The sequence below is a fragment of the Heteronotia binoei genome, chromosome 12 (genome assembly GCF_032191835.1).
Source record: "Heteronotia binoei isolate CCM8104 ecotype False Entrance Well chromosome 12, APGP_CSIRO_Hbin_v1, whole genome shotgun sequence".
NCBI classification, from domain to species: Eukaryota; Metazoa; Chordata; class Lepidosauria; order Squamata; family Gekkonidae; genus Heteronotia; species Heteronotia binoei.
The window spans coordinates 62,566,476-62,589,939 of NC_083234.1; the positions used below are offsets into that span (position 1 = coordinate 62,566,476).

Here is a 23,464-nt window from a genome sequence, read left to right on the forward strand (position 1 = left end):
TTAAAGATTTTTTTTTTAAAAAAAAACACCTTAAAACATGTTTAAAACATTAGCACTTGTTGGTCTTAAAGGCACTTTCTTTGCATATCTCCCATGGGATCCAGGGAACTGGACAAAGGAAGCTCTGGCTCTTTCCTTCCTTCTCTATGCGTGAGGAGGGGTAGCAGCCTCAGCCAATAGAAGGAAGAGAAACTTGGCTCAGTAGATCTGCTGTGTGATTGAGAGAGCCTGGCAAAGCAAGCTATCCCTCCTCCCCAAGAGAGGAGCCTCAGCTAATGGAGAAAATAGAGGTTTCGCTCTGTAGCTTCTGTGTGATTGAGCAAGCCTTGCAAAGCAATCTATTATACAGAAGAAAGCAAGAGAGAGGGCGAAGGAAGCAAATGACAGCCAGTTGTTCGAGAACCTGATGGGAGCCCTCCAGGTGCCTGATTTGGTCCCTGGGTCACATATTTGACACCCCTTCCCTAAGATGTCCAGAACAGCTTGATGAATAAGTGTAGTTGATTGCATTCCTTTTTATTTCTTCAATAAAACCCAGCGCCAGCCAGGACTTCCAGGATCCATGGGTCACCTGGGAAAGCCAGGATTGCCTGTGAGTAAGAAAAATCTCCTTAAGAAAACTAGCATTCAGGTTTATGATTGCATTGATAATAGTAGAGGTTGTGTGTAAATTTTTACATTGTGTATCCTGCTTTTGCTTGCCGTGATCAAAACCCAAAAGCTTTAGGGGAAAAAAAACACATCCTGAATCTCACGTTCTGCCCCCATCCCAGCCAGGCTTCTGAAATACCTTCCTTCATTGCCCACACATGTTCAGCTCTATTTCAAAAATCTTGCGTAGGGGGGGGTTGTAAAAAGAGAGAGGCATATTTATGCATTTTAACACATGCTTGTCAACTGACAAAATTAATTTGAAACAGCTCCTTGTTGATACAGTGCTTTATTCCTATTTAGCTCCCCAAACCCACCCACCCCTTCCCTTCAGCATAGGCCATTTCACATTCTCCATTAAAGTTCCTCCCTGATCAATGGACTTCGTTTAAAAAAAAATGTTACACATATATAGTATAATAATGTAGTAACATGATTAAGCATAGTTTGATTCATCTCAATCAGAGTGAGTCCAGCAACTTATAAACAAATACATAATGAACATCTTTTCATGAACCTGTTACGTGTCCAACTATAAAACACTAAGTTTGATGCACAAGGAGGCTTGTAGTAGTAGAGAGATCACAGTTCTTTATTAGTGATTTTTTTTTAAAAAAAAAGGGAAGGTCCCCTGTGCAAGCACTAGTCTTTTTCGACTCTGGGTTGACGTTGCTTTCACGTTTTCACGACAGACTTTTTATAGGGTGGTTTGCCATTGCCTTCACCAGTCATCTACACTTTCCCCACAGCAAGCCGGGTACTCATTTTACCCACCTTGGAAGGATGGAAGGCTGAGTCAACCTGGAGCTGGCTACCTGAACCAGCTTCCGCTGGGATTGAACTCAGGTCATGAGCGGAGGGTTCTGACTGCAGTATTGCAGCTTTACCACTCTGCGCCATGGGGCTCTTTTATTAGTGAGTATAGCATTGCAAACTAAGACTGGAACACAGGACCAATGGCCCTGCTTAAATGCATGCAAATGACCCAACCCAAAACTCAACAACTCTTAACTATAGGTACAAGTACTGGCCCATTGACTCCTGATTGGCCGCCTCCCAGAATCCAGGTGGCTATTGTTCTGGAGCCTCAAGCTCAGCAAGGTCTCTGGTGGCACACCCAGGAACATTCCAGTAACAATACGTAACACCAGCCATCACTCATACCTCAAGGATATGAAAAAGATAAACAGGAAAGTCCAAATGGGAAAAAATGTAGAAGAGAAGCAAGGGCAGGGAGAGGAGAGAGAGATTGGGATGGGGTGATAGAAAAAGAAAGATCTATCAGATTCTGGTAGTGGCTAGAAATCTAGTTTTTAAAAATGAAAGCCGCATTCTGTACTTAGTGCCACATTCTGAACTTATGTACTGTGCTCAACGAGCATGCAGAATTCTCTTTCGCACACCATTCAGTGTCTGTTCCAGATGTGTAGCCATGTTGATCTATAGCAGGGGTGGCCAAACTGCGGCTTGCGAGCCACGTGTGTCTCTTTCACACATATTGTGTGGCTCTCGAAGCCCCCACTGCCCCATCAGCCAGCTTGGAGAAGGCATTTGTCTCTTTATATCACTTCTCCAAGCCAGCTGGCAGCTTGGAAAATGCATTTAAAATTAAAGTTACTTACTTTCTACTACTCCCTCCCCATCTTCCTTCCTTCCTTCTCTCCGACATTTGATGCTCATGTCTTGCAGCTCTCAAACATCTGACATTTGTTCTATGTGGCTCTTAAGGTAAGCAAGTTTGGCCAGCCCTGATCTATAGCAACAAAATAAAACAGAAGTCCAGTGGCACCTTAGAGAGTAACAAAATGTATTCCAACATAAATTTTTGTGAGTCAGAACTCACTTTCTTGGAAGCATAGGAGTGTAAATCCATTAGGCCTGATTTTAAAATGTATTCTATGCACAACTGGGGTGGGGATGTTTCAGAGAGGAGATTGTTCAAAACAAGAACCAGATCAAAGAATAATCAGTTCACTCAGTGCCAGTGTGACACACTTACTAAGCATTTGAGGTGAAACACTTCCAATTGTTGTTAGTCAAAATGTACATTCCAGTGCATCACGAAGTAAGAGAAGCAGACACAATAGGACATTATAGAGCTATTGTTTAAAGAATAACCATCTGTATGAAATGGGACATTCTACACCAGGGGTTCTTAACCTGGGGAGCACAGGGAGAGATTTCAGGGGATTTGTGAACTTGGATGGAGAAAAAATTATATCTTTATTTTTACTAATATCTAACTGAAAATTAGCATTCCTTCAATTTTGAATGCAGGCAGCAAACCTGGAGTATAAGCAGTGCTAGCAGTACTTCTGACTTTGTCACCAGTAGAAATCACAGATATTTTCACATCACATTGCAGGTGTTGTAGGTATCTAAAAACATTGTTTGCAGTCATTACTACTTCGAAATTATGATCGTTATTAGACCCACCACTAGATCACCAAAGGGGTCCATGCCACAAAAAAAAGATTAAGAATCCCTGTTCTAGACAGTCACATCTATTTGTGAGTAAGAAATGGCATGTCATAGCATGTCCTTAAGACCTGGCTAAGAGGTAAGGTTAAATGTCTGGATAAATGTTAATTCTGCCCTTGGAGATCATCTGCAGAAGAACAGGTCTGTGTGCAAAACCTCATACTTCCCAAAACAATCCTGCAAGCTTCAAATGTTATGGCAGAAGAGTCTTCCTGTATTTCCAAGAAAAAAGTTCCAACATTGTGTGAAGGAAATGATCTATTACCTTTTGGGCAAGGTGGCAGCCAGAGATGATGCTGAGAAGCACAATAAACTTGAGCCCCAGTCAAATGTGCAGGATTCTGGTGGTGTGGTTGGCCCAGTCAACTGGAATTTCCAAGGCAGCCTTTGTGTATTGTTCATGGTGTGCCCCCCAGTATCTCCAAAGCCAGTGCTCTGTCATCGCACTAACACAATCCTGTCTTTCTTGAGGCTTGCAGGGAAGGGAACTACTTTGTATTCCTTGTACATATCTTGAACTTTCATCTCCAGGGCCCTCCTGGCTATCCAGGGGATCCAGGTGAAAAAGGACACATGGGATACCAGGTAAGACTGTGCGTGCTGCATGCAGCCCATCTCCTAATGTAGCACAGATATCGTGTGAAAGCTCAAAGCCAATATTGTGCTTGTTGATCTGTAGTATATTGTTTCATAGTTGGGGAGGCCTACATGACCAACAATGAGTTCCCCAACAGTTGATTGTCAAGGAGGACACCCTCTGTGTAAGCCCTGCAACATTTAGTTATGTTGACAGGCCAGAAATTACAAAGAGATAAGCAGCAATGGCAACCATGGTCTCCCTAGCAGAAAGAACGTGGAGCCTATCGGAAATGAGCAGTTGCTGTGCATATACTGCGAGAAGGCTTTATTGTTCTGCTGTGAACATGCTCAGATGTGTTCTGTAAATGCTAAGTGTTGCTGTCATGCTGGACATAACCCAGTTATTTGATCAGCCTAACAATATCAGAATGAGGTGAGCATTTATGTGCAATTGTGGGGTGGAGAGAACTGATTTTCCCTCATGCAAATTCCTTCAGAAGGAGAGGGGCAGGGCTTTTTTTTTTGTTTTTTTGCAGGAACACACAGGAATGCAGTTCTGTCAGGGGTGTGGTCTAATATGCAAATGAGTTCCTGCTGGACTTTTTCTACAAGAAAAGCTGGGAAGAGGGGTGTAAACTCTTGGTGGTCCTTGGGTGTAAACTCTTGGCTGGGCAGAGGCAAGACAGGCAAGAGACTCCTTCTCCCCTATGGCAGTCTCTAAGAACACCTGGGAGGAGCTGCAAAACGAAACTTCATGGGTGTCACTACTCAGTATCCTCTGCAATTATATTCTTCTCCAGGGTGAACCTGGGCCACCAGGTCTCCCAGGGCATCCAGGTTTCCCTGGGACAGATGGACTTCCGGGCACAGACAGAACACCTGGACCACCTGGGAAGCCAGGGGAACAGGTAAGAACCCCTGATTGAAGTGGGAATGTCATCTTGGTGTGTGTCAGATGTTTCAGGTGTAAGTAATGAGGTGCAAATGCACTAGCAGCAATTCAGGGGGACGAGTTTTAAATTCTGGGTGAGGACATACATACAATATTGAGAGCGGTAAGGCCAGTTTGGAATTACTTCAGCATGCGTTTTTCCTTTTTGGCAGGATCTGAAATCCAGGATTTGCAAAACTCGTTATGCAGCATGGCTTATCTTGAATCAGGGGGAAAGTAGACTGCGGAGGGCCTTAGTTGACATGGGCCTGTGCCAGTGCCAGTATTTCCCTCCCCGCAATGTCTGTTTATAAATTGTTTGAATTATTTAAAAAGTTAAAGACAATATAAATAATAAATGCCATTGAGGCACTGAAAGGGGGACTGCAGGGAAGTCAGTACCTCTTTAATGTGGTACTAATTATCTTGGTCAAAGAGCCGCGTGGTGCAGAGTGGTAAAGCTGCAGTACTGCAGTCCAAGCTCTGCTCACGACCTGAGTTCTATCCCAACAGAAGCTGGGTTCAGGTAGTTGGCTCAGGGTTGACTCAGCCTTCCATCCTTCCAAGGTCGATAAAATGAGTCCCCAGCTTGCTGGGGGGGAAGTGTAGATGACTGGGGAAGGCAATGGCAAACCACCCCGTAAAAAGTCTGCCGTGAAAATGTCGTGATGCGACGTCACCCCATGGGTCGGTAATGACTCGGTGCTTGCACAGGAAACTACCTTTGCCTTTAATTCTCCTGGTATAAAACCCTCAAGAGAGTCTGATCAGAAATGCCTTAAGGACATAGCTTCACTTAAAGAGTGCTGGTTCATTTGTGCATCTAGGTATTTTCCTTTCTTTTCCCAGGGCCCACAAGGATTTAAGGGGGATCAGGGGCTTGCTGGAGAAAGAGGAGAAGAGGTGAGTGGGCAGGGGGAGATCTATTAAGCTAAGCTAGTGGGTAGGAAACCAGCATTCTTCCCTATGCCCATATCCTTTAGTCCTGGAGTTGCATGTTTGGGCCTCAGTTTTCCCTTGTTTTCCTAGGTATGCATCTGACTGTGTGAGTGTAGTTTAGGGTTGCCAGTCTCCAGGTGGTGTCTGGAGATCTCCTAGGATTGCAAATTATCTCCAGGTGGCAGAGATCAGTTCACCTGGCGAAAATGGCTATTTTGGAAGGTGGACTCTATGGCATTATATCCTGCTGCAGTCCCTCTCTTCCCCAAACCCTGCCCCCCTCAGGCTCCACCTCCCAAATCTCCAGGTGTTTCCCAACCTGGAGCTGGAAATCCCAGTGGAGCTGGCAACCCTAGTAGATCTCAGTTGTGCTCAGTTTGAATGGTTCTGGGGAAAGCATGCTTCGGATAGTCATGGAAAATAGGTCTTAAGATCAATATCCCCACCCCCCACCCAAGTTGCATTGGCTTTATTTGTTTGAAATGTTTCTGTCTTGCGTTTTGATACCAAGGAATGTTCAAGGTAGCTTCTTTCATAAAAACCACATAGCCGTAAGTCCTTAGCCAGTAAAAAATAATTTTAAAATCCACTACAATGACAACAGAACACAATGAAAAGGATTCATCCTCAACACAAAACATGCTGATGTTTGTGTGAGCATCCTTGTCAGAATATTCATAAATGATTAGCAGACATTTGTGAGTGTTCTGTGGGGCACTTGCAAAATGCATGCAAGACGATCCACGTTGGTGTCCCTCTCCCCAACAGTCCCCCCCCCCCACCATGTAAGGTATAAACCATACCTTCCTGTTCTGTTGACAGAGAACCATCAAGAAGATAATCTAAAACTAAATGTCCATCTTGCAGGGCTTTTGGGGGGACCCCGGGCCTCCTGGTGAAAAAGGCAGAAAAGGAGCAAAGGTGAGCACATTGTGGTTCTATTTTGGAGAGGTAACTCATCTGGGGTCTCAGGTTGCTGTCTGCTTAATGATTGACCTTCAGCAGCAAACTCTTCTCTCTCCCATGGAACTTCTTGTTTCAAAGTAAAGCAGTGTTTTCAAAGACTTTTCATAATTTCCTAGCCCTGAGATCCCTCGGTTAGAAATGCCGGGGACTGAATTTCAGAACTTCCACAAGTGTTTTGTCACTAAGCCATGGTCCCAGACCCACACACCCACACGCTGTCAGAGGAGCAGGTTGGCAGAAGTATGAATTGGGTGGTTGGATGGTGCCTCAAATGGATGGGAGGCTAAGGATGACAGTCTTGCAAGTTTTCCATTCCAGTAAATTGGCTCCTCTGGGGTTGGGGGCAGGGGATCCCCTGGTTTGGAGACCCCACTTCAGAGCTATCAGAAAGTGGGGATGGGGGTGAGTGTCCACTGAACACTCCATTTTACCCTATGGAGACTGGTCCCCATAAGGTTGGTATAATGAAAAATTGATCCATGTTCTGTGGGGTGTTTTTTGAGACAGAGGTATCAAGTTTTCTACGTAGCATCTGGTGCGTCTCCTTTAAAAAAACAACAACGCCCTGAAGTTTCAAAAAGATTGGGCCAGGGAGTCCAGTTCTATGAGCCTCAAAAGAAAGTGCCCCTATCCTCCATTATGTTCAGTGAAGGGAAGGCATTTAAAAAGGAGCATGGTCCCTTTAAATGCGACGGCCAGAACTCACTTTGGAGTTCAATCATGCTTGTCACAACCTCGCTCCTGGCTCCACCCCCAAAGTCTCCTGGCTCCTTCCTCAAAATATCCCGAGTTGGACCTGGCAATCCTAGGCTCCTCCCTCCCCCAACACCCCCCAGACTTCACAGGGGTTTGCATTCTGGAAAACACACTCGTTTCCAGTGGACAGTAATAAGCATTTCTTAAAAGTTGATTGCCACCCTCACTGAGTAACTTTACGCTGTGCCATATTTCAGGGTGTCAAAGGAGAAATTGGCCTTTCCGGACCCATTGGGCTCCAGGTAAGTCAGAAATTCACCTGTCTCCCCTTTGCCACCTAACCACAGGGTCTTAAGTCTGGTAGCCTATATACCAGTAAAGAAGTTAATGTATTTAATTGTGGAATCCTAGGTTGTTTCCACACGGCTATTTGCCCCAAGCTCAATGCTGTTGGGAAGTGTTTCCCCCCCTTCTTCCCCACAGCATCACCTTGCCATAAACTGTGGAGACAAGAATTATGCTTGTATGTAACCCACTTAGCTACTATCTCTTTACTTTCACATACTGGTCTGTTGTGTCTGCGATACATTATGTATCTTTCCACCCTGTGAACTAGCAATGGACATTATCTGGTTCACAGAGACTCTCACAGACTCTCACAAGCTTCGTTTCTGCTAGGTTAGGGGGGCTTGCATAACTTATGAGGGGAAAGTTGATTGGTAGATTTTGGTGCTTTGCCTTTTGAGCTATGTAACCCTAGGTATATCTATGTGGGCAGGAGCTGTTGACTCCAGTTTCAGCAAGACCTGCCTGCCATGTCTTTGATTATTCAATAAATGCCTTTAATGGAAACAAAGGTGTGTTGGTTGGTGAAGAACTTGCAGTGCTTGACATTGTGCACCTCCCAGAGTTTTCCCAGCTTTTCTCAAATCTGCATTGCTCTGAGTTTTTCCAGTTCACAGCAAATTCTGGTTGGCAACTGTGTGTGTGGAATCGTTTGGATTTTTCTGCTCAATCTGCAGCCATTTCCATTGCTGTCGCCATTTCCTCTTCATACCACAGAGGGTTTTCCTTTCCAGTCAGCAATCTAACAGCATTGTCTTGATATAAAAAGGTAAAGGTGGTCCCCTGTGCAAGCACTGAGTCATTACCGACCCACGGGTTGATGTCACATCATGACGTTTTCTTGGCAGACTTTTTACGGGATGGTTTACCATTGCCTTCCCCAGTCCTCATAAAAAGGTAGGCGGGGCTATTTTTGTAGCAGGAACTCCTTTGTATATTAGGCCACACTCTCCTGATATAGCCAATCCTCCTGGAGCTTACCGTAGGCCCTGTACTAAGAGCCCTATAAGCTCTTGGAGGATTGGCTACATCAGGGGTGTGTGGACTAATATGCAAAGGAGTTCCTATACAAAAAAGCCCTGGGTAAAGATAGTCCCCTGTGCAAGCACCAGTCATTTCAAAATCTGGGGTCTCATACCTTCATACTAAAATATGCATTAGGTACTCTGAATTCCCAGCTTTCATTTTAAGAAAACTATTTTAAGTTTATCTTAATAAGTGCAAATCATACAATAGTTTTATGGGCATCATTTACTTTGTGATGCCCCCTTCTCCGTATATTCTTTAAAAAGCAGCCATTTATTTTCAAAGCTCATAGAGTGAGATAAGTTACTTGCCACTTTAAGTTTTGAAGATATTTAAAATGAAAAGTTTCCATACCATCTCATACAACTGCCCTACGGATGGTATTGTAGCTTTTCTCCATTATGAGGCTATCAGAAATGTTAATAACTGTAATAAAACCAGTTCCTTTTTCAAGATGCAATGTTTTTGTATATTAAAAAAATTAATAAGACAATTAAGGCATCATGAGGCCAATTCTACCTTTTTCAAGATCTTGTGCACAAATAAACAGATTTTCCAGTACATCCACCAGCGGTGCATAAAATTAGCTGCCACATGCTTTCCAGCATAGTTCTGAGTGCTCAGATGTGATAAGATGAAGATGAGAGGCCATGAGATACTGCTCATAATTTTATTAGCTAGTTCTTTAATGTTAGTCGAAGCTGATTTAAGAGGGTACATCTTCCAAACAGATGTCTAGTCGTCCTCAGAGATACTGGATTTGATTTCTCCCTGCCACTTGTATGAGGCAGCCAAAAAAGAGTTATCTTTAAACGTATTGTATAAAATTGAAATACACAGCTTCAATTTTAAAGTAAGTCTCTAGTTCATTTCTTTGTGGAGATATGGGCAGGGGAGGCCTATCTCTGCAATGAAATAGACTAGAGACTTTCTTAAATATATATTTTAAATATATAGCATTAGTCAATTGCTGATTGCAGGGGAAAAAATACTGGGGAATCCTATTGTGTGGAAACCCTATTGCCACTCTGCTGTATTGGCAGCTGCAGCAGCAACAGGTAAGCCACATAAGCCTTACCCCCCTGTGGAGAATAACCTCCTTGCTCTTCTGCTATACTTAATTTGTACCACATCTCAGCTAATCTTTTCTAGTTTTTCTGCAGTCTCTGCTTGTTATCAATTCTTCTTTCCCCAGCCACTTCAGTTTGTTTGGGAGAGCATTTTTAATAAAAGGAATAGGATTGTAGTAGAATGGAATGATTCTGGAGGATGCTTTAATAAAGGGGATAGGATTGTAGTATATTCTACAGTTTATCACATCTATTATCTTGATCTTACTGTATTATCTTATACTTCTGTCAACCCTTTGGGTATTCTTTATGGTATAGCATGTCTTATGTTTGTTTGTATTCTTTTCTGCTTTTGTAATGCTAGCTTTATGTATTGTTTATTGGGTGCCTTGCACCATCTTGTTGCATTGTTTTATGTTTCATCATCCACCTTGAGTCTTTGTGAGAAAGGCTGCCTATAAATAAAAGGAATTCATAAACTTGTGCTTCTGCCGTTTTCATCATTCCACATTCTTCAGGTCCTCTTTATCTCCCTGCTCTTCTCCTTCTGTTTTTCTCCTGCACGCTGTCTTCATTCATCTGCTATCTTCCTACTTTATGAATTTTACATTTCTCTTTCCATAGCTCAACCTTACTGTCTCTCTTTCCGTTCCTTACCTGCGGAATAGCAATTTTCTTCCGCTGTGCACCAGTGTTTTGAACACAGCCTGCAACCCCTTTTTAAAAGGATTTAATCAGATGAGGTGACTTACAAGATTTTAATCAATCACATACGCCATCTCAGAAATAATTTATGAGGAGGCATGAGGTAGAAATTATTTTAAATCAACAAGCTCCTTTGGCTTCTTCCAGCTCTTCCTTCCCTTTGGCTCCCTTCTCTCCTTTCCTTATTATCTGTGCGTAGAGTTGCCAATCCCCAGGTGGGGGCAGGGGATCCCCTGGTTTGGAGGCCCTTCCCCTGCTTCAGGGTCATCAGAAAGTGGGGGGAATATCTGCTGGGCATTCTATTATTCCCCATGGAGACCGATTCCCATAGGGTATAATGGAGAATGTATTTGGGGCTCTGAGGGGACTGTTTTTTGAGGTAGAGGGACCAAATTTGTAGCATAGCATCCGATGCCTTTTCTCAAAAGGCCTTCCAAGTTTCAAAAAGATCGGACCAGAAGGGGGCCAATTCTATGAGCCACAAAAGAAAGTGCCCCTATACTTTATTTCCAGTGGAGGGAAGGCATTTCAAAAGTGTGCAGTCCCTTTAAATGTGATGGCCAGAACTCCCTTTGGCGTTCACTTATGCTTGTCACACCCTTACTCCTGGCTCCACCCCCAATGTCTCTTGGCTCCACCCCCAAAGTCCCCAGATATTTCTTGAATTGGACCTGGCAACCCTATCTGTGGGCCAAACTAGACAATATGTTTTGTCACAAGTTGGGTTGCTTCAGTACTACTGACCCAGCTGGGATCCTCTCATAGCCAAATGCAGCTGCTGGGAATTAAACCAAGTCTCTCCTCCCCAACATGGTTGTCCCAGTATGAATCAGGCCCCGGTGTGCTGGGAGTTTCGTTTTATTACTTTGAAAATCAATTGGATAGTCATAGTTTCAGGCCTGCATGTACTTGATTGTGTCTTTTAGGGTGTGATGGGCTCTAAAGGGCCTCCTGGGTTCCAGGGTCTTCTGGGTCCAGTGGTGAGTGATTCCTGTTCTTTCCTGCTACTTACCTGGCCCCAAAAGGGTGCTGTGCAGATTGTCAACTCAGGCAACTTTGAAGCTGCTTTGGTTTCTGTCAATCAGGCTGTCGTTATACAGCAACATGTCATTTATGTGTAGCGCGGCTCAGTTTTGCAAAGGCTGACTGCTGTGGCTTAGATTCAAATGAAGCCCATTTGTGTGTTTTCTCTTGTTTTGCAAAATTTATTTTGCTGCTGATAGTCATAAGAGCGTAAGACCAAAAGTTCATCTACTCCAGCCTCCTGTTGCCAAAACTGGCCAGCCAAAGCATGGGGAAGCCACAAACAAGGCATGAAGGCAATCACCGCCTCCTGCTTTTATCCCTCAGCAAGTATTATGCAGTGGTATGTTGACCATGGTTATGAAAGTCACTTGGCTGTTGATGGGTCTCCCTGCCAGTGAATTTGACTGATCCTCCTTTGAAGCAGTCTAAACAAGCGGCTATCCGAACATCATTCAGTTCTAAAAATTAAATACGTTCCATATAGTCTGGCCTGTATCTAGAAGATATTGGATTTATATCCCGTCCTCCACTCCGAAGAGTCTCAGAGCGGCTCACAATCTCCTTTATCTTCCTCCCCCACAACAGACACCCTGTGAGGTGGGTGGGGCTGGAGAGGGCTCTCACAGCAGCTGCCCTTTCAAGGACAACCTCTGCCAGAGCTATGGCTGATCCAAGGCCATTCCAGCAGGTGCAAGTGGAGGAGTGGGGAATCAAACCCGGTTCTCCCAGATAAGAGTCCGCACACTTAACCACTACACCAAACTGGCTCTCCTTAACCACTCCTTAACTACTACACCAAACTGACCAGAGTTTAAATATTACAGAAAACAAAGGGGAAAGTTCTCTCAGTCCACTTTCTTTCCGGCATGCATCATTTAAAAAAAATTCTGCCATGCCCCATCACCTTTTTCTTTCTAAATTTCACCAGCCCTCTTTTTAGTTTCTTCTGATGCGCTGCCTAAGACGTTTTGGTGATATTTTGGGGTGTGTATGTCCAGGGCTTTTTTTGTAGCAGGAACTCCTTTGTATATTAGGCCATGACCCCCTGATGTAGCCAGTTCTCCTGGGGTTTACAGTAGGCCTTGTATTAAGAGCCCTGTAAGCTCTTAGAAAATTGGCTACAACAGGAGTGTATGGCCTAATATGCATAGGAGTTTCTGCTACAAAAAAAAACAACCTTGTGTATGTCTGTGTAGAGCAGGAGTGGGGAACTTCTGTCCCGAGGGCTGTATGCGGCCCTTGAGGTCACTTGATGCGGCCCTCGAGTATTGCTGGGCTGAACCGAGCCATGTGGCAGCCTCCCTGGGGCCTGGCTGGCCAGCGAGGATTGTGGGGCCCAGCTACGCTGTGCAGCAGCCTCCCCAGGGCCAGGCAGGGATCACAGGGCCCAGATGTACTGTGCGGCAGCCTCCCTGGGGCCTGGCTGGCTAGCGAGGATAATGGGGCCCAGCCACACTGTGCAGCAGCCTCCCCAGGGCCAGGCAGGGATCACAGGGCCCAGATGTACTGTGCGGCAGCCTCCCTGGGGCCTGGCTGGCTAGCCAGAATTGCTGCAGGGCCTGGAAAAGTTACTGTCACAGTTCAGTTCGCACTTGATTATCCCAGATAGTGTGGCCTAATATGCTAATGAGTGTGTGCCCTAATATGCTAATATTAGGGGATGTGGTCTAATATGCTACTGAGTTCCTGCTGGGCTTTTTCTACAAAAAAACCCCTGGACCTATGCATTTGCCTAGGTCAGTGGGCCGTGTGTGTGTGTGAGGACCGGATTTACATGTTTTTTGAGGGGGGGCAAAATTAAAAAAATGGTGCCCCCTTATGGGCCCATTCTACCTTATGGATCCATAGAATGGAATGGACTCCATACCCAATTTGGCATCCCCCCTCCAGTGGCGCCGGGGGCAAGCACCTCCCTCTGCCCCCCCTAGATCCGGCTCTGGTGTGTGTGTGTGCCAAATTAGGCTCTCCCCACATGACTTCAAATAGAAAAACAATTATTTGTATTAATTTTGCCGGCCTGAATCATTCTCCCTTGGCGGAACACTGTTTTTTTAAGTTGATAATTTTTTTATGGCCTGCGAATGATGTTATAAATATCTATATGGCCCTTGGCACGGTCCATCTCAGTTTTCATTGGCTGCTCTGTCCACAATTGATGAAGTAAAGGTTCAAACCTAACCTTAAGGTGCTGATGTCTCATGTATCCTGTTTAATTCCTCTGCAGGGAGATCCTGGCTCCATGGGCTGTTCGGGACCAGCAGGGCCAATGGTAAGTGCACTCTACATTTCATTGATAGGTAGCAAGTGCTAGAAGGGCTCTAGAGTCTTGGTGCCTAACTACATGTTACATTATCCTCCACATGGTGTAGTGGGGCGGGAAAGGTTGCATCAGTGCTTAGTTCTTGTAGTCCTTTCTTGTATGCCCAGGGAAATGCTTTTTGCCACTTTGGGGTCAGGAAGCAGTTTTTCTCCAGGCTAGTTTGTCAGGGATCCTGGAGAGGTTTTTGCCATCTTCTGGGCATGGAGCAGAGGTCATGGAGGGGTGGCGAGGGGAGGTATATGTGAATGCCCTACATTGTGCAGGGGGCTAGATTAGATGACTCTGGACCTATAGTACATGGGAAAAGGGGGTTAAGCTTGTGCTCTGAATGCTTTGAATGCCCTCAACAGCTACTATTTGCCCGAGTGGGGAAAGTTAATATGTACTACATGTAGGATTCCCTACTGGGACAAATAGCAGCTGGTCAGGAGAACGCCATAAGGAGGCTTAAGCTTCCACTTTTGTGCAGTATTATGGCCCCAGTCTGAAGCAGACCCTCGATTGACTAGGAATTGAATTCTGAGCATGGAACAAACAAGGTGCATCTGATTGAATATGGTGTGGCAAACCTGGGTGCAACATGCAGATAGTGTAACATATAGTTAGGCTAGGGTTGCCAGCTCCTGTTTGGGAAATACCTGGAGACTTTGGAGATGAAGCCTGGAAAAAGTGGGATTCGGGGAGAGGAGGGACCTCAGCAGGGTATAATGCCACAGAGTCCACCTTCCAAAGGAGCTATTTTCTCCAGGTGAATTGCTGTCTATTGCTTGTTTATCACCTGGAGATCCATCATAATCCCAGGAGATCTCCAACCATCACCCTTAGTTATGCCTACAGTAGTTCAAAGTCAGCAAGGAAGACATCTGAATAGTTCTTTGATTTGAAAGATAAGCCCTCAAATGTCCAAAAACTGGCCCCCACCTTGGGTTGGCATGCTGACCAGTTGACCACCTACTGTAGGCATCTTGAAAACAGGACAGGAAACAGTCAGGCTGCCCAGGACTCCATGTTGCTTGTTGCAGCAACCAGAATGTACCATGTCTGGGGGATCTGCTACTTTGTCCTGTATAATGCCCCATTAAGGATTGAACTTTCGAAAAACAGTAATAGGTCAAAGAACTGGCAACTGAAATAAAGCATGTAGACTGTAGAAATACATGGAGAGTTGGAATTCTTGATCAATATTTGAACTTATCAATTGACAACACTTGGACCAGTCAAATGCCCAATCGTAATTTCACCTAGCAGGATCCTTCCCCGCAATGTACCTGAAATTTTGCTTATGTCATTTATGGCACCTTTACCAGCAAATGCAATTGTAGCTGAGTTGGCTTTTATTTTACAGGGTGTGCCAGGGCAGCCAGGCCTAGCGGGACTGCAAGGAGTCAACGGTTCCCAGGTGAGACTAAAATATTCAGGGACACAAAGAGATATCTGAATCCTCCCTGAGATGTTTGTTCAGACTTGACTAACCTCTTCTTTCAAGTGTTTTACTTAATGATCAACCCCCAAGATTCATTTCAAATTTTACTTAATGATCAACCCCCAAGATTCATTTCAAATTTGGGTTTAGGTGAAATTTTGGTGCCAACTTCAAGTAGGGAATGTCATTATTCCTGCCTTTCTTTGGATCAGGTGCATACCCTTAATACATCCCATCCTCTGTGGCAGCCTTAAGAGAAGGGGAAACCAATAAAACAGCTTTTAAAAATTAATAGGACCTTTTAAAAAGGTTTAGTGGCCTTTTAAAAAGTTATAAGCCTTTTTTTTTAAGCTGGAGACATATGGAAGCGTTCATTGCTGCTCCTTGAACAACCATTCTCCATTAACATACATACATACATACGTGCATTGTTTCCACTTTAAAAGCAAAATCAATTTCTCTCTCTCTCCCCTCTGTCTTCCCATTTTTATTTCTAAATTCTATATAGCTTTAATTTCTGTCTTCTCATCCCCATATTACCAATTCTCATGTGTACATTAAGAGAATGCTTAATAATGGACTGCAAGAATGGAAGTGTGTGATTGCAACACATCAAGACTCTTTTTGTGCATGGTGTTTTACTAAATGCATACATTCACTGCTGTAAGTCAGTAAAATACTACACAAGGTAGAATCATGGTGTCATCATATGTACAATCACACCAAGCTTCCTTTTTTTTTTGTAGTATTCCATCAGTTCACACAAGTACATTGGCAGTTTGCAGGGGAAGAAGAAAATGGGAAAGAACTGAAAACTGCAGCAAACAGCAACTGATTATATTTTGTAATTAAAAACATAAGAAGAGCCCTGCTGGATCAGACCAGTGGGCCCATCTAGCACAGCATCCTGTCTCACACAGTGGCCAACGAGGCATAGATGCTGAGGTCTTCTCCTGATGTTGCCTCCTGGCACTGGTTTACAGAGGTTTACTGCCTCTAAATGTGGAGGTTCTGTTTTAGTCACCACATAGCTAGTAGCCACTGACAGGTGCATTGTCTATGAATTCTATCTGATCTCCTTTTAAAGGTGTCTGTGCCTGTGGCCATCACTGCATCCTCTGGGATCAAATTTCATATTTTTAATTATACTCAATTAAAAGGTACAGAGGAGGGCAGCCAAGGTATCTAGGGGTTTGGAGCACCATCCCTGTGAGGAAAGGCTGAAGAGTTTGGGACTTTCCAATTTAGAAAAGAGACAACTAAGGGGGGGACATGATAGAGATTAATGAAATCATGCATGGGGTGAAGATGGTTGACAAATAACTTTTTCTCCCTCTCCCAAAATGCGAGAATACGAGGGCATCCAATGAAGCTGTCGGGCAGTAAGTTCAGGAAGGACAAAAGAAATACTGCTTTACACAGAGAGCGATTAAAATGTGGAATTCATGGCCAGACGGTGTAGTGATGGCCACAGGAACAAACAGCTTTGAAGGGGGATTAGAGAGATTCATGGAGGATAAATTTATCAATGACCACTAGTCACAATGACTAAGGGAAACATTCAGAGAGACTAATCCTCTGAATCCCAGAGCCAGAAGGCAACATCAGGGGAAGACCTCGACCTCTATGTTGGCTGTCCAGAGGAACTAGTTGGCCACTGTGTGAGACAGGCTGCTGGACTAGATGGACCATTGGTCTGATCCAGCCAGGACTCTTCTTATGTTCTTAATCCCTGGTCACAGGTTTCATTCCATGCATTAAAGAATCTCAGCAGGTGTTAGGAAAAGTTCTAACCTGCCTGAGACATTGTAAAGCTGTTGCTAGTCAAAGTGGCGGATGATTCTGAGCCTTTACAGACCAATGATATGACTTGGTAAAAGGCAGCTTCAAATGTTTATGACTTGCCTCTTGTGCTGCTGTGCCAATGAAACTCAGAGACTCCATTGAAGTTCTGAAATGAAAAAATAACAATAATGTGGAAATCCATTCATAGAACTTTCATGTCACATTTGTCTCGGCAAACAGCAGCTAACTCCATCTCTGTGTGTATTCAGAGCTCTTTTTTTTTAAAAAAAAAAAACCTATTGTGTCAATTTTTCTAAGGTATGATGAAGAAACGGCAATGCCTCAAGGCTCAAGAAAAAAATAACCTGTTTATACATTTTTCCCAGACTGCCATGCTGTAGAGAGCAAAAGAAGAGCCCCAGCTGCATCAGAAAGGCAAACACATATAAAGCCTATTTTTGCACTCATGTGTGAGAATAGAACTGGAGACCTTTTCTTTTAAAGTGAGCATGCCATAACAGGGGAAAAAATAAATTTGGCTAGCTGTGCCTCGAGAACCAAGTTCTTGTTTGATTTTTATTTTGAAAGCCAAAACAAAGTCCTCAAGTCTTTTGATTTGAAAACCAGGGCGCCTGGGTTTTTTGGTCACTGTGTGATACAGAGTGTTGGACTGGATGGGCCGTTGGCCTGATCCAACATGGCTTCTCTTATGTTCTTATGATTTGGAAAGAGCGCTTCTTGCCACTGCTGAAATTAAAGAAATATGTAGTGTAATTTCCAAATGCTACAAATTAAATATAAAAATTGCAGGCAAGCATGAACATGTAGTTAAAAGTGGAAAGGCTAAAATACTAGAACATGAAGACATCCAATGACGCTGGTGGACAGTAGGCTCAGGAAGGACAAAAAGAAATACTGCTTTACACAGAGAGTGATTAAAATGTGGAATTTGTTGCCAGAGGTTGTAGTGATGGCCACAGGGATAAACGGTTTTGAAGGGGGATTAGATAGATTCATGGAGGATAAGCTGAGCAATGGCTAATAGCCATGGTGACTAAAATATGTTCTCACTTCTTTTTGAAAAGAAATTGAGAGATTTGGGGGCAGGGCATAATCAGCCGTGTTACCTGCTTCTTCCAGGGCACAGAGGCAGAGTATGTGCTTCCACTGTAGACCCAAAATACCCCACTTGGAAGAGGTTAAAGCAAGTGTGATCGATTTCCTACTCACCTTACGCCGCTCTCACGTTCCTCTTCTCAGCGGGGCTTCCATCCAATTTTACACTATCTGCCCCAGGGGTGCTACTAGCTTTGGCTTTTTCGCATGGCAAACAGAAACCTCTAAAAACCAGTTTTTATTAGTTGAATGAAAAAGTCGAAGCTAGTAGCAACTCCAGGGCAGATAGTGTGAAATCAGATGGAAGCCCCACTGAGAAGAGGAACGTGAGAGCAGCGTAAGGCGAGTGGGAAATTGGTCTGTGTCTCAGAGATACTTTTTTTTTTTGCTCTCTTTAGGGAGAAATGGGGCCTCCAGGGTTGCGGGGGCCTCGAGGTCCTCAGGTATGTACACTTTGGTGGTATTTTCAGGTGGAAGGAGGGGTGGTACCTGTGCTCAGTTGTCAGCAGAAGATGGTTCCAATTCAGAAACAGAAAATCCAAATTGTGTCCCTGCCATGGTGCTAAGAACAAAATTACAGTAAGTGTAATAACTGACTCAAGTTAGAGTGCAATGACCCCTTTAAGGCCAACAAAGTTTTATTCAGGGTGTGAGCTTTTGTGTGCCAAGCACACTTCCTTAGACAGAATGGCATGGAAACAGAAACAACAATCTTACCTATAGAAAGTGGGCAGTAAATTAGCATTCAGAATAATGAAGATGTTTTTTTGTTTTTTTTTTCAATTTTAAATTTTTATTAGAATAATAACATATATAACATTTAACAAACATCAACTATAACACTAACAAACATAGAACAGATGAAAAGAATAATAAGTTCAGTTATATGGCTGTCACCTTTTAGGGTTCAACTGGAGGGAACAACATCACAAGGGTATTAATATGTCAGAATTTGTGTCCTTGATGGTGAGACCTCCTCCACCCATCATGCTACAGTCCCCGTTAGAAGCAGGCCTGTCTGCCTGTTTTATGGCTGCAACCCCTCTGCAGCAAATTCATGTAAAAAGCAACATGTAGTCTGACTCTTACATTGCCTCTAACGTAATGCAAACAGCTTTCTGCTTTCATTCCCCATTTGGGGATTTCCCCCTCTTCTCCTAGGGCCCGCAAGGATTGCAAGGGAGGCGTGGACCCCCAGGCCTTACTGGATCACAGGTCAGAAGCTCATGCGGGCAGGGTTCTTTCACCAGCTCTCGTCAATTTCAATGAGCATATAGGATAACTTCCCAGGGGACTGGGCCTACAGAGAACATGGATTTATAGAGCCTGCAGCTAGAGTCTGGCCGGAGATCTCCTGGGATTACAACTGATCTTCAAGTGACAGAGATCAGCTCACCTGGAAATGGAAATAACAGAAAAACCACCGGAAGCAATGAAATTTACATAGAAACGTTTCTGTGTAAATTTTGTTGCATCCGGTGGTTTTTCTGTTATTCCCATTGATTACACTGGTTCCAGTTATTTTGATCATCACCTGGAGAAAATGGCTGCTTGGGAAGGTGGACTCTACGGCACTGTACCCCACTGAAGTCCCACCCCTCCCCAAATCCCACCCTCTTCAGGCTCCATTCCCAAGAGCTCCAGGTATTTCCCAACCCAGAGCTAATAACTGCACCTGTGAGTAGGGTTGCCAAGTCCAATTAAAGAAAAATCTGGGGACTTTGGGGGTGGAGCCAGGAGACATTGGGGGTGGAGCCAAGAACAAGGATGTGACAAGTATAATTGAACTCCAAGGGAGTTCTGGCCATCACATTTAAAGGGACAGCACACCTTTTAAAATTCCTTTCTTCCATAGGAAATAATGAAGTATAGGGGCACCATCTTTTGGGGCTCATAGAATTGGACCCTCTGGTCCAATCGTTTTGAAACTTGGGGGGTATTTTGGGGAGAGGCACTAGATGTTATACTAAAAATTTGGTGCCTCTACCTCAAAAAATAGCCCCCCCAGAGCCCCCAATACCAATGGATGAATTCCCTATTATTCCCTATGGGAATCGTTCTCCATAGGGAATAATAGAATGCCCAGTAGACATTTCCCTCCCCCCCACACGCTTTCTAAAAGGGGGGAGGGCCTCCAAACCAGGGAATCCCCTGCCCCCTCCCTCTCTCTCACACACACACACACACACACACACACTTACCAGATCTTCTTCCGGAGAACTCTTGCTGTGAAAGTGAAAGCAAAAGAAAGGGCGGGGCTGTTCTCCCAAGCCCTTCCTGCTCCCTGCCCAGCCTTAAAGGGGCAGACATTTTACAAACGGCTCAGGAGCTCTATAATGAAGCCTACAGGTATGTTCTCCCCCCCCTCCACCCCCCACCCCCCGCTTCCCACTTCTTGAAGACCGGGAGATGAGGCTGCAAACCCAGGGGACTCCCGCCAGAGCGGGAGGGTTGGGAAGCCTACCTGTGAGGCTGCCTCTGTTCACCCTGTAACCTTCTGCAATCTTGCTTATCGGAGGGAGGTCCCCAGGCCTCAGAATGGGAGTTAAGGGGATTGCGTCACCTTGCTCCTTCTGCTCCCTGACTGGACATGACCCTCTTGCAGCACAGGATCACCAGTCCTTTTTCCTCCCTGGTTCATTTCCCAGGACCTCCTTTTATTCCCCTTCTTGGTTACATGCCCTCTGGCTCCTTTTATCTCCAGCCTGTTCCCTGACCTGGATAGCCCAAGCTAGTTCAATCCCTTCAGATCCTGGAAGCTAAGAAAAATCAGCCCTGGCTAGTACTTGGAATGGCAACCTCCAAGGAATACCAGGGCTGCAACGCAGAGGCAGGCAATGGCAAACTACCTCTGAAATGTCTCAGCTTAAAACAAGTCTAGCTTGGAGCCAACTAGTGTGTAAAGCTAAAGAAAGAGCTAGAACGGCTATCGGAGAATCCTAGATCTCCTGGCTATTCTACACACAATGCCGTATGATAATTAATTAATTAAAGCTTGGGCTTTGGCTGCTGTAGTCTGGGGAGTCTCAATTCCCTTCCCCAGCTTCCAGATTGCTTGGGCCATTGTTGCTTCAGTCTCCCATCTCTCTGCCGCTCCTGGTTGAGTCTCGGGCATCTGGGGCAGCTGTGAGGGCTGGTGGGATGGAGCAGGAGACATCTCATCCACTCTTTGAGGTGTTCTTAGTTCTCCTCCCCTGCCATGGCGCAGGGAGTCTCCTCTGACCCTGGACACCACCTGCAACCCTCACGAGTGGTGGTAGGGTTGGTTTCTTCAGCATAGCTGAGATGGTGCTCTTTGGAGGATAAGAATATTCAGTATCAAGTCTCATAATATTTCTGATGGGGAGGGAGGATGGTGTTGGCCTCCTGGTTCAAACTGCCTGTGGTTCAGGCATGTGGACAGCAGGAGGCACAGGGAACCAATGATTGACCTGTGTGTCCACCAGGCAATATCTGACTTCAGGAGTTCTCTCCTAACTCCCAGATTTAAGCAACTTGTTATCTCTCTAGGGTCCTGTTGGAAAAGAAGGATCCCCTGGCACCAAAGGTGACTCGGTAAGACCAGTTTCTCTTTTCTTGCATTCTAATTGGATTTCTTTTCTTCATTAGGAAATCTGTCCTAGGCAGAACTTAAGCGATAAAAAGAAACAAATGAACCATAATGCCCAGGCCTCTGGCTCTGAAATAGGGCGCCTTGTGCTGTAGAGGCCCAGTATACACATGCTTTCCTGTGCAACTTTGCACAAGCTCTGCATCCCATTTAAACTGCTGCTACCCATTCAAAGGTGGTGTGTGCACTTAGTTTGAATGGTCAGCCAATGGCGATGGATTTCTGGCATGCAGTCTGAGCACACATGGGATGTGGCTAGGGCTGCCAGGCAACACCTAGAAACCCGTGGGAGACAGGGGAGGAGGGGCATGGGGTACTACTGGAGATGTTCTGATGTCACCTCTGGGTAAAACCATAGAGTTCTTGGTGATTCCTAGACAGGACTGACATCGCTTCCATGTTTTCCTGAAAGTGATGTCGGACTGATTGGGGACTGGATCCCACATCTGCCATGTCCTACTCTGGCAATCTAACCACTCTACTACAGTGGATCTCTAGAAGAGCTTGTTAGAGGAAGAAGCTGTTGGTCTGCTCTGTGCTGTGTATCATGATGCCTTTGCTGCTGATGGCGAGAATGAGGGATTGCAACTATCGCCTTGGTTGTATTCTGATGACATAAGGAACCAGCAGGATCTACTTGGGTTTCTCAGGCATTGTCTCTGGGGTTGAGCCTCTTTCTAGGCACACACTCAGATGGTCAAAGCTATACTTCCCTTGCTCAATTACCTACACTCTCAAGATGCACTGGCCTTGACAGAAGGCTTCTTTTGTATTCTTTCAGGGAGCCAGTGGGCTTCCTGGTCTTAGAGGAACACGTGGACAGGAAGGTGTAGTGGTGAGTACCAGAATCTTGATGGGGGGGGGGCATGTTTGTGACAGGCCTTCCTATCACTATGAAAGTTTGAGGGAGGAAAAAAACGGAAATACGAAAAAATAACCAGTACACTTTATGTTATACATACTTTTATATACTTGCATTTTATATGCAAAAATGTACATTGAAATGAATGGGTTAGAAACAGATCAAACTACATGCATATGATAAGCAATATTGTGAGGTTACATAGAGAAGCTGAATTACAAATATTATCTAATTTGAAAAAAAAAAGGGTTTAGACCTCAATTTTAAAATTACATCAGAGGTGACATATCTTGGCTCTCCTGGAGGGCTAGGAACTTACTTTCCTCCCATGTCAGCTGAAAGTTAAAGATCTGGAGCATTCAAGAGGTACAAGGGCTGGGATACGTTATCAGTGACCTAGACTGGCACTAGTAAATCCTCCCAGAAAGTACTAGAATGCAACAGAGGCTAGAGACAAGCCATAGTTTTTAAATTTGTCATTAAACCCCAAACACTAAGCAGATTTATTTCAGCATATGCTTTTGTGAGTCAGTGCTTGCTTCCTGTGATAGATATTAAAACCTTGACCAAATGGGCATACATTCCACCGCATCTGATGAAGTGGGCTCTGATTCACAAATGCCCAGGGCTTTCCCCCAAAATTCTCCAAATTCCAGGAACTCATTTGCATATTAGGCCACACCCCCTGATGCCAAGCCAGCCAGAACTGCATCCTGTATGTTCCTGCTAAAAAAAAGCCCTGCAAATGCCTATGCTGGAATACATTTGGTTAGTCTTTAAGGTACCACGGGACTACTGTTTATTTGGTAGCAGAAAACTAAACATGACAGCCCCTCTGGAATAGCTTTTAAGAGCAGGGCTTTTTTTTCTGGCAGGGACTCCTCTGCATATGAGGCCACATACCCCTGATATAGCCAATTCTTTTGGAGCTTA

The 23,464-nt window shown here is 44.6% G+C and overlaps 1 protein-coding gene across 1 annotated transcript in view; it reads left to right on the forward strand.

Moving 5' to 3' along the window:
- The window catches only part of LOC132580018 (collagen alpha-2(XI) chain-like), an 80,481-nt gene that overhangs the window by 31,872 nt on the left and 25,145 nt on the right, over positions 1 to 23,464 (forward strand). Inside the window, exons 7-18 of the mRNA XM_060250624.1 lie at positions 539 to 592; positions 3,664 to 3,717; positions 4,512 to 4,619; positions 5,492 to 5,545; positions 6,449 to 6,502; positions 7,501 to 7,545; positions 11,316 to 11,369; positions 13,640 to 13,684; positions 18,458 to 18,502; positions 19,221 to 19,274; positions 21,570 to 21,614; positions 22,451 to 22,504. Of these exons, the coding sequence (XP_060106607.1) occupies positions 539 to 592; positions 3,664 to 3,717; positions 4,512 to 4,619; positions 5,492 to 5,545; positions 6,449 to 6,502; positions 7,501 to 7,545; positions 11,316 to 11,369; positions 13,640 to 13,684; positions 18,458 to 18,502; positions 19,221 to 19,274; positions 21,570 to 21,614; positions 22,451 to 22,504 (666 nt within the window). The remainder of the gene's footprint in view (positions 1 to 538; positions 593 to 3,663; positions 3,718 to 4,511; positions 4,620 to 5,491; positions 5,546 to 6,448; positions 6,503 to 7,500; positions 7,546 to 11,315; positions 11,370 to 13,639; positions 13,685 to 18,457; positions 18,503 to 19,220; positions 19,275 to 21,569; positions 21,615 to 22,450; positions 22,505 to 23,464) is intronic.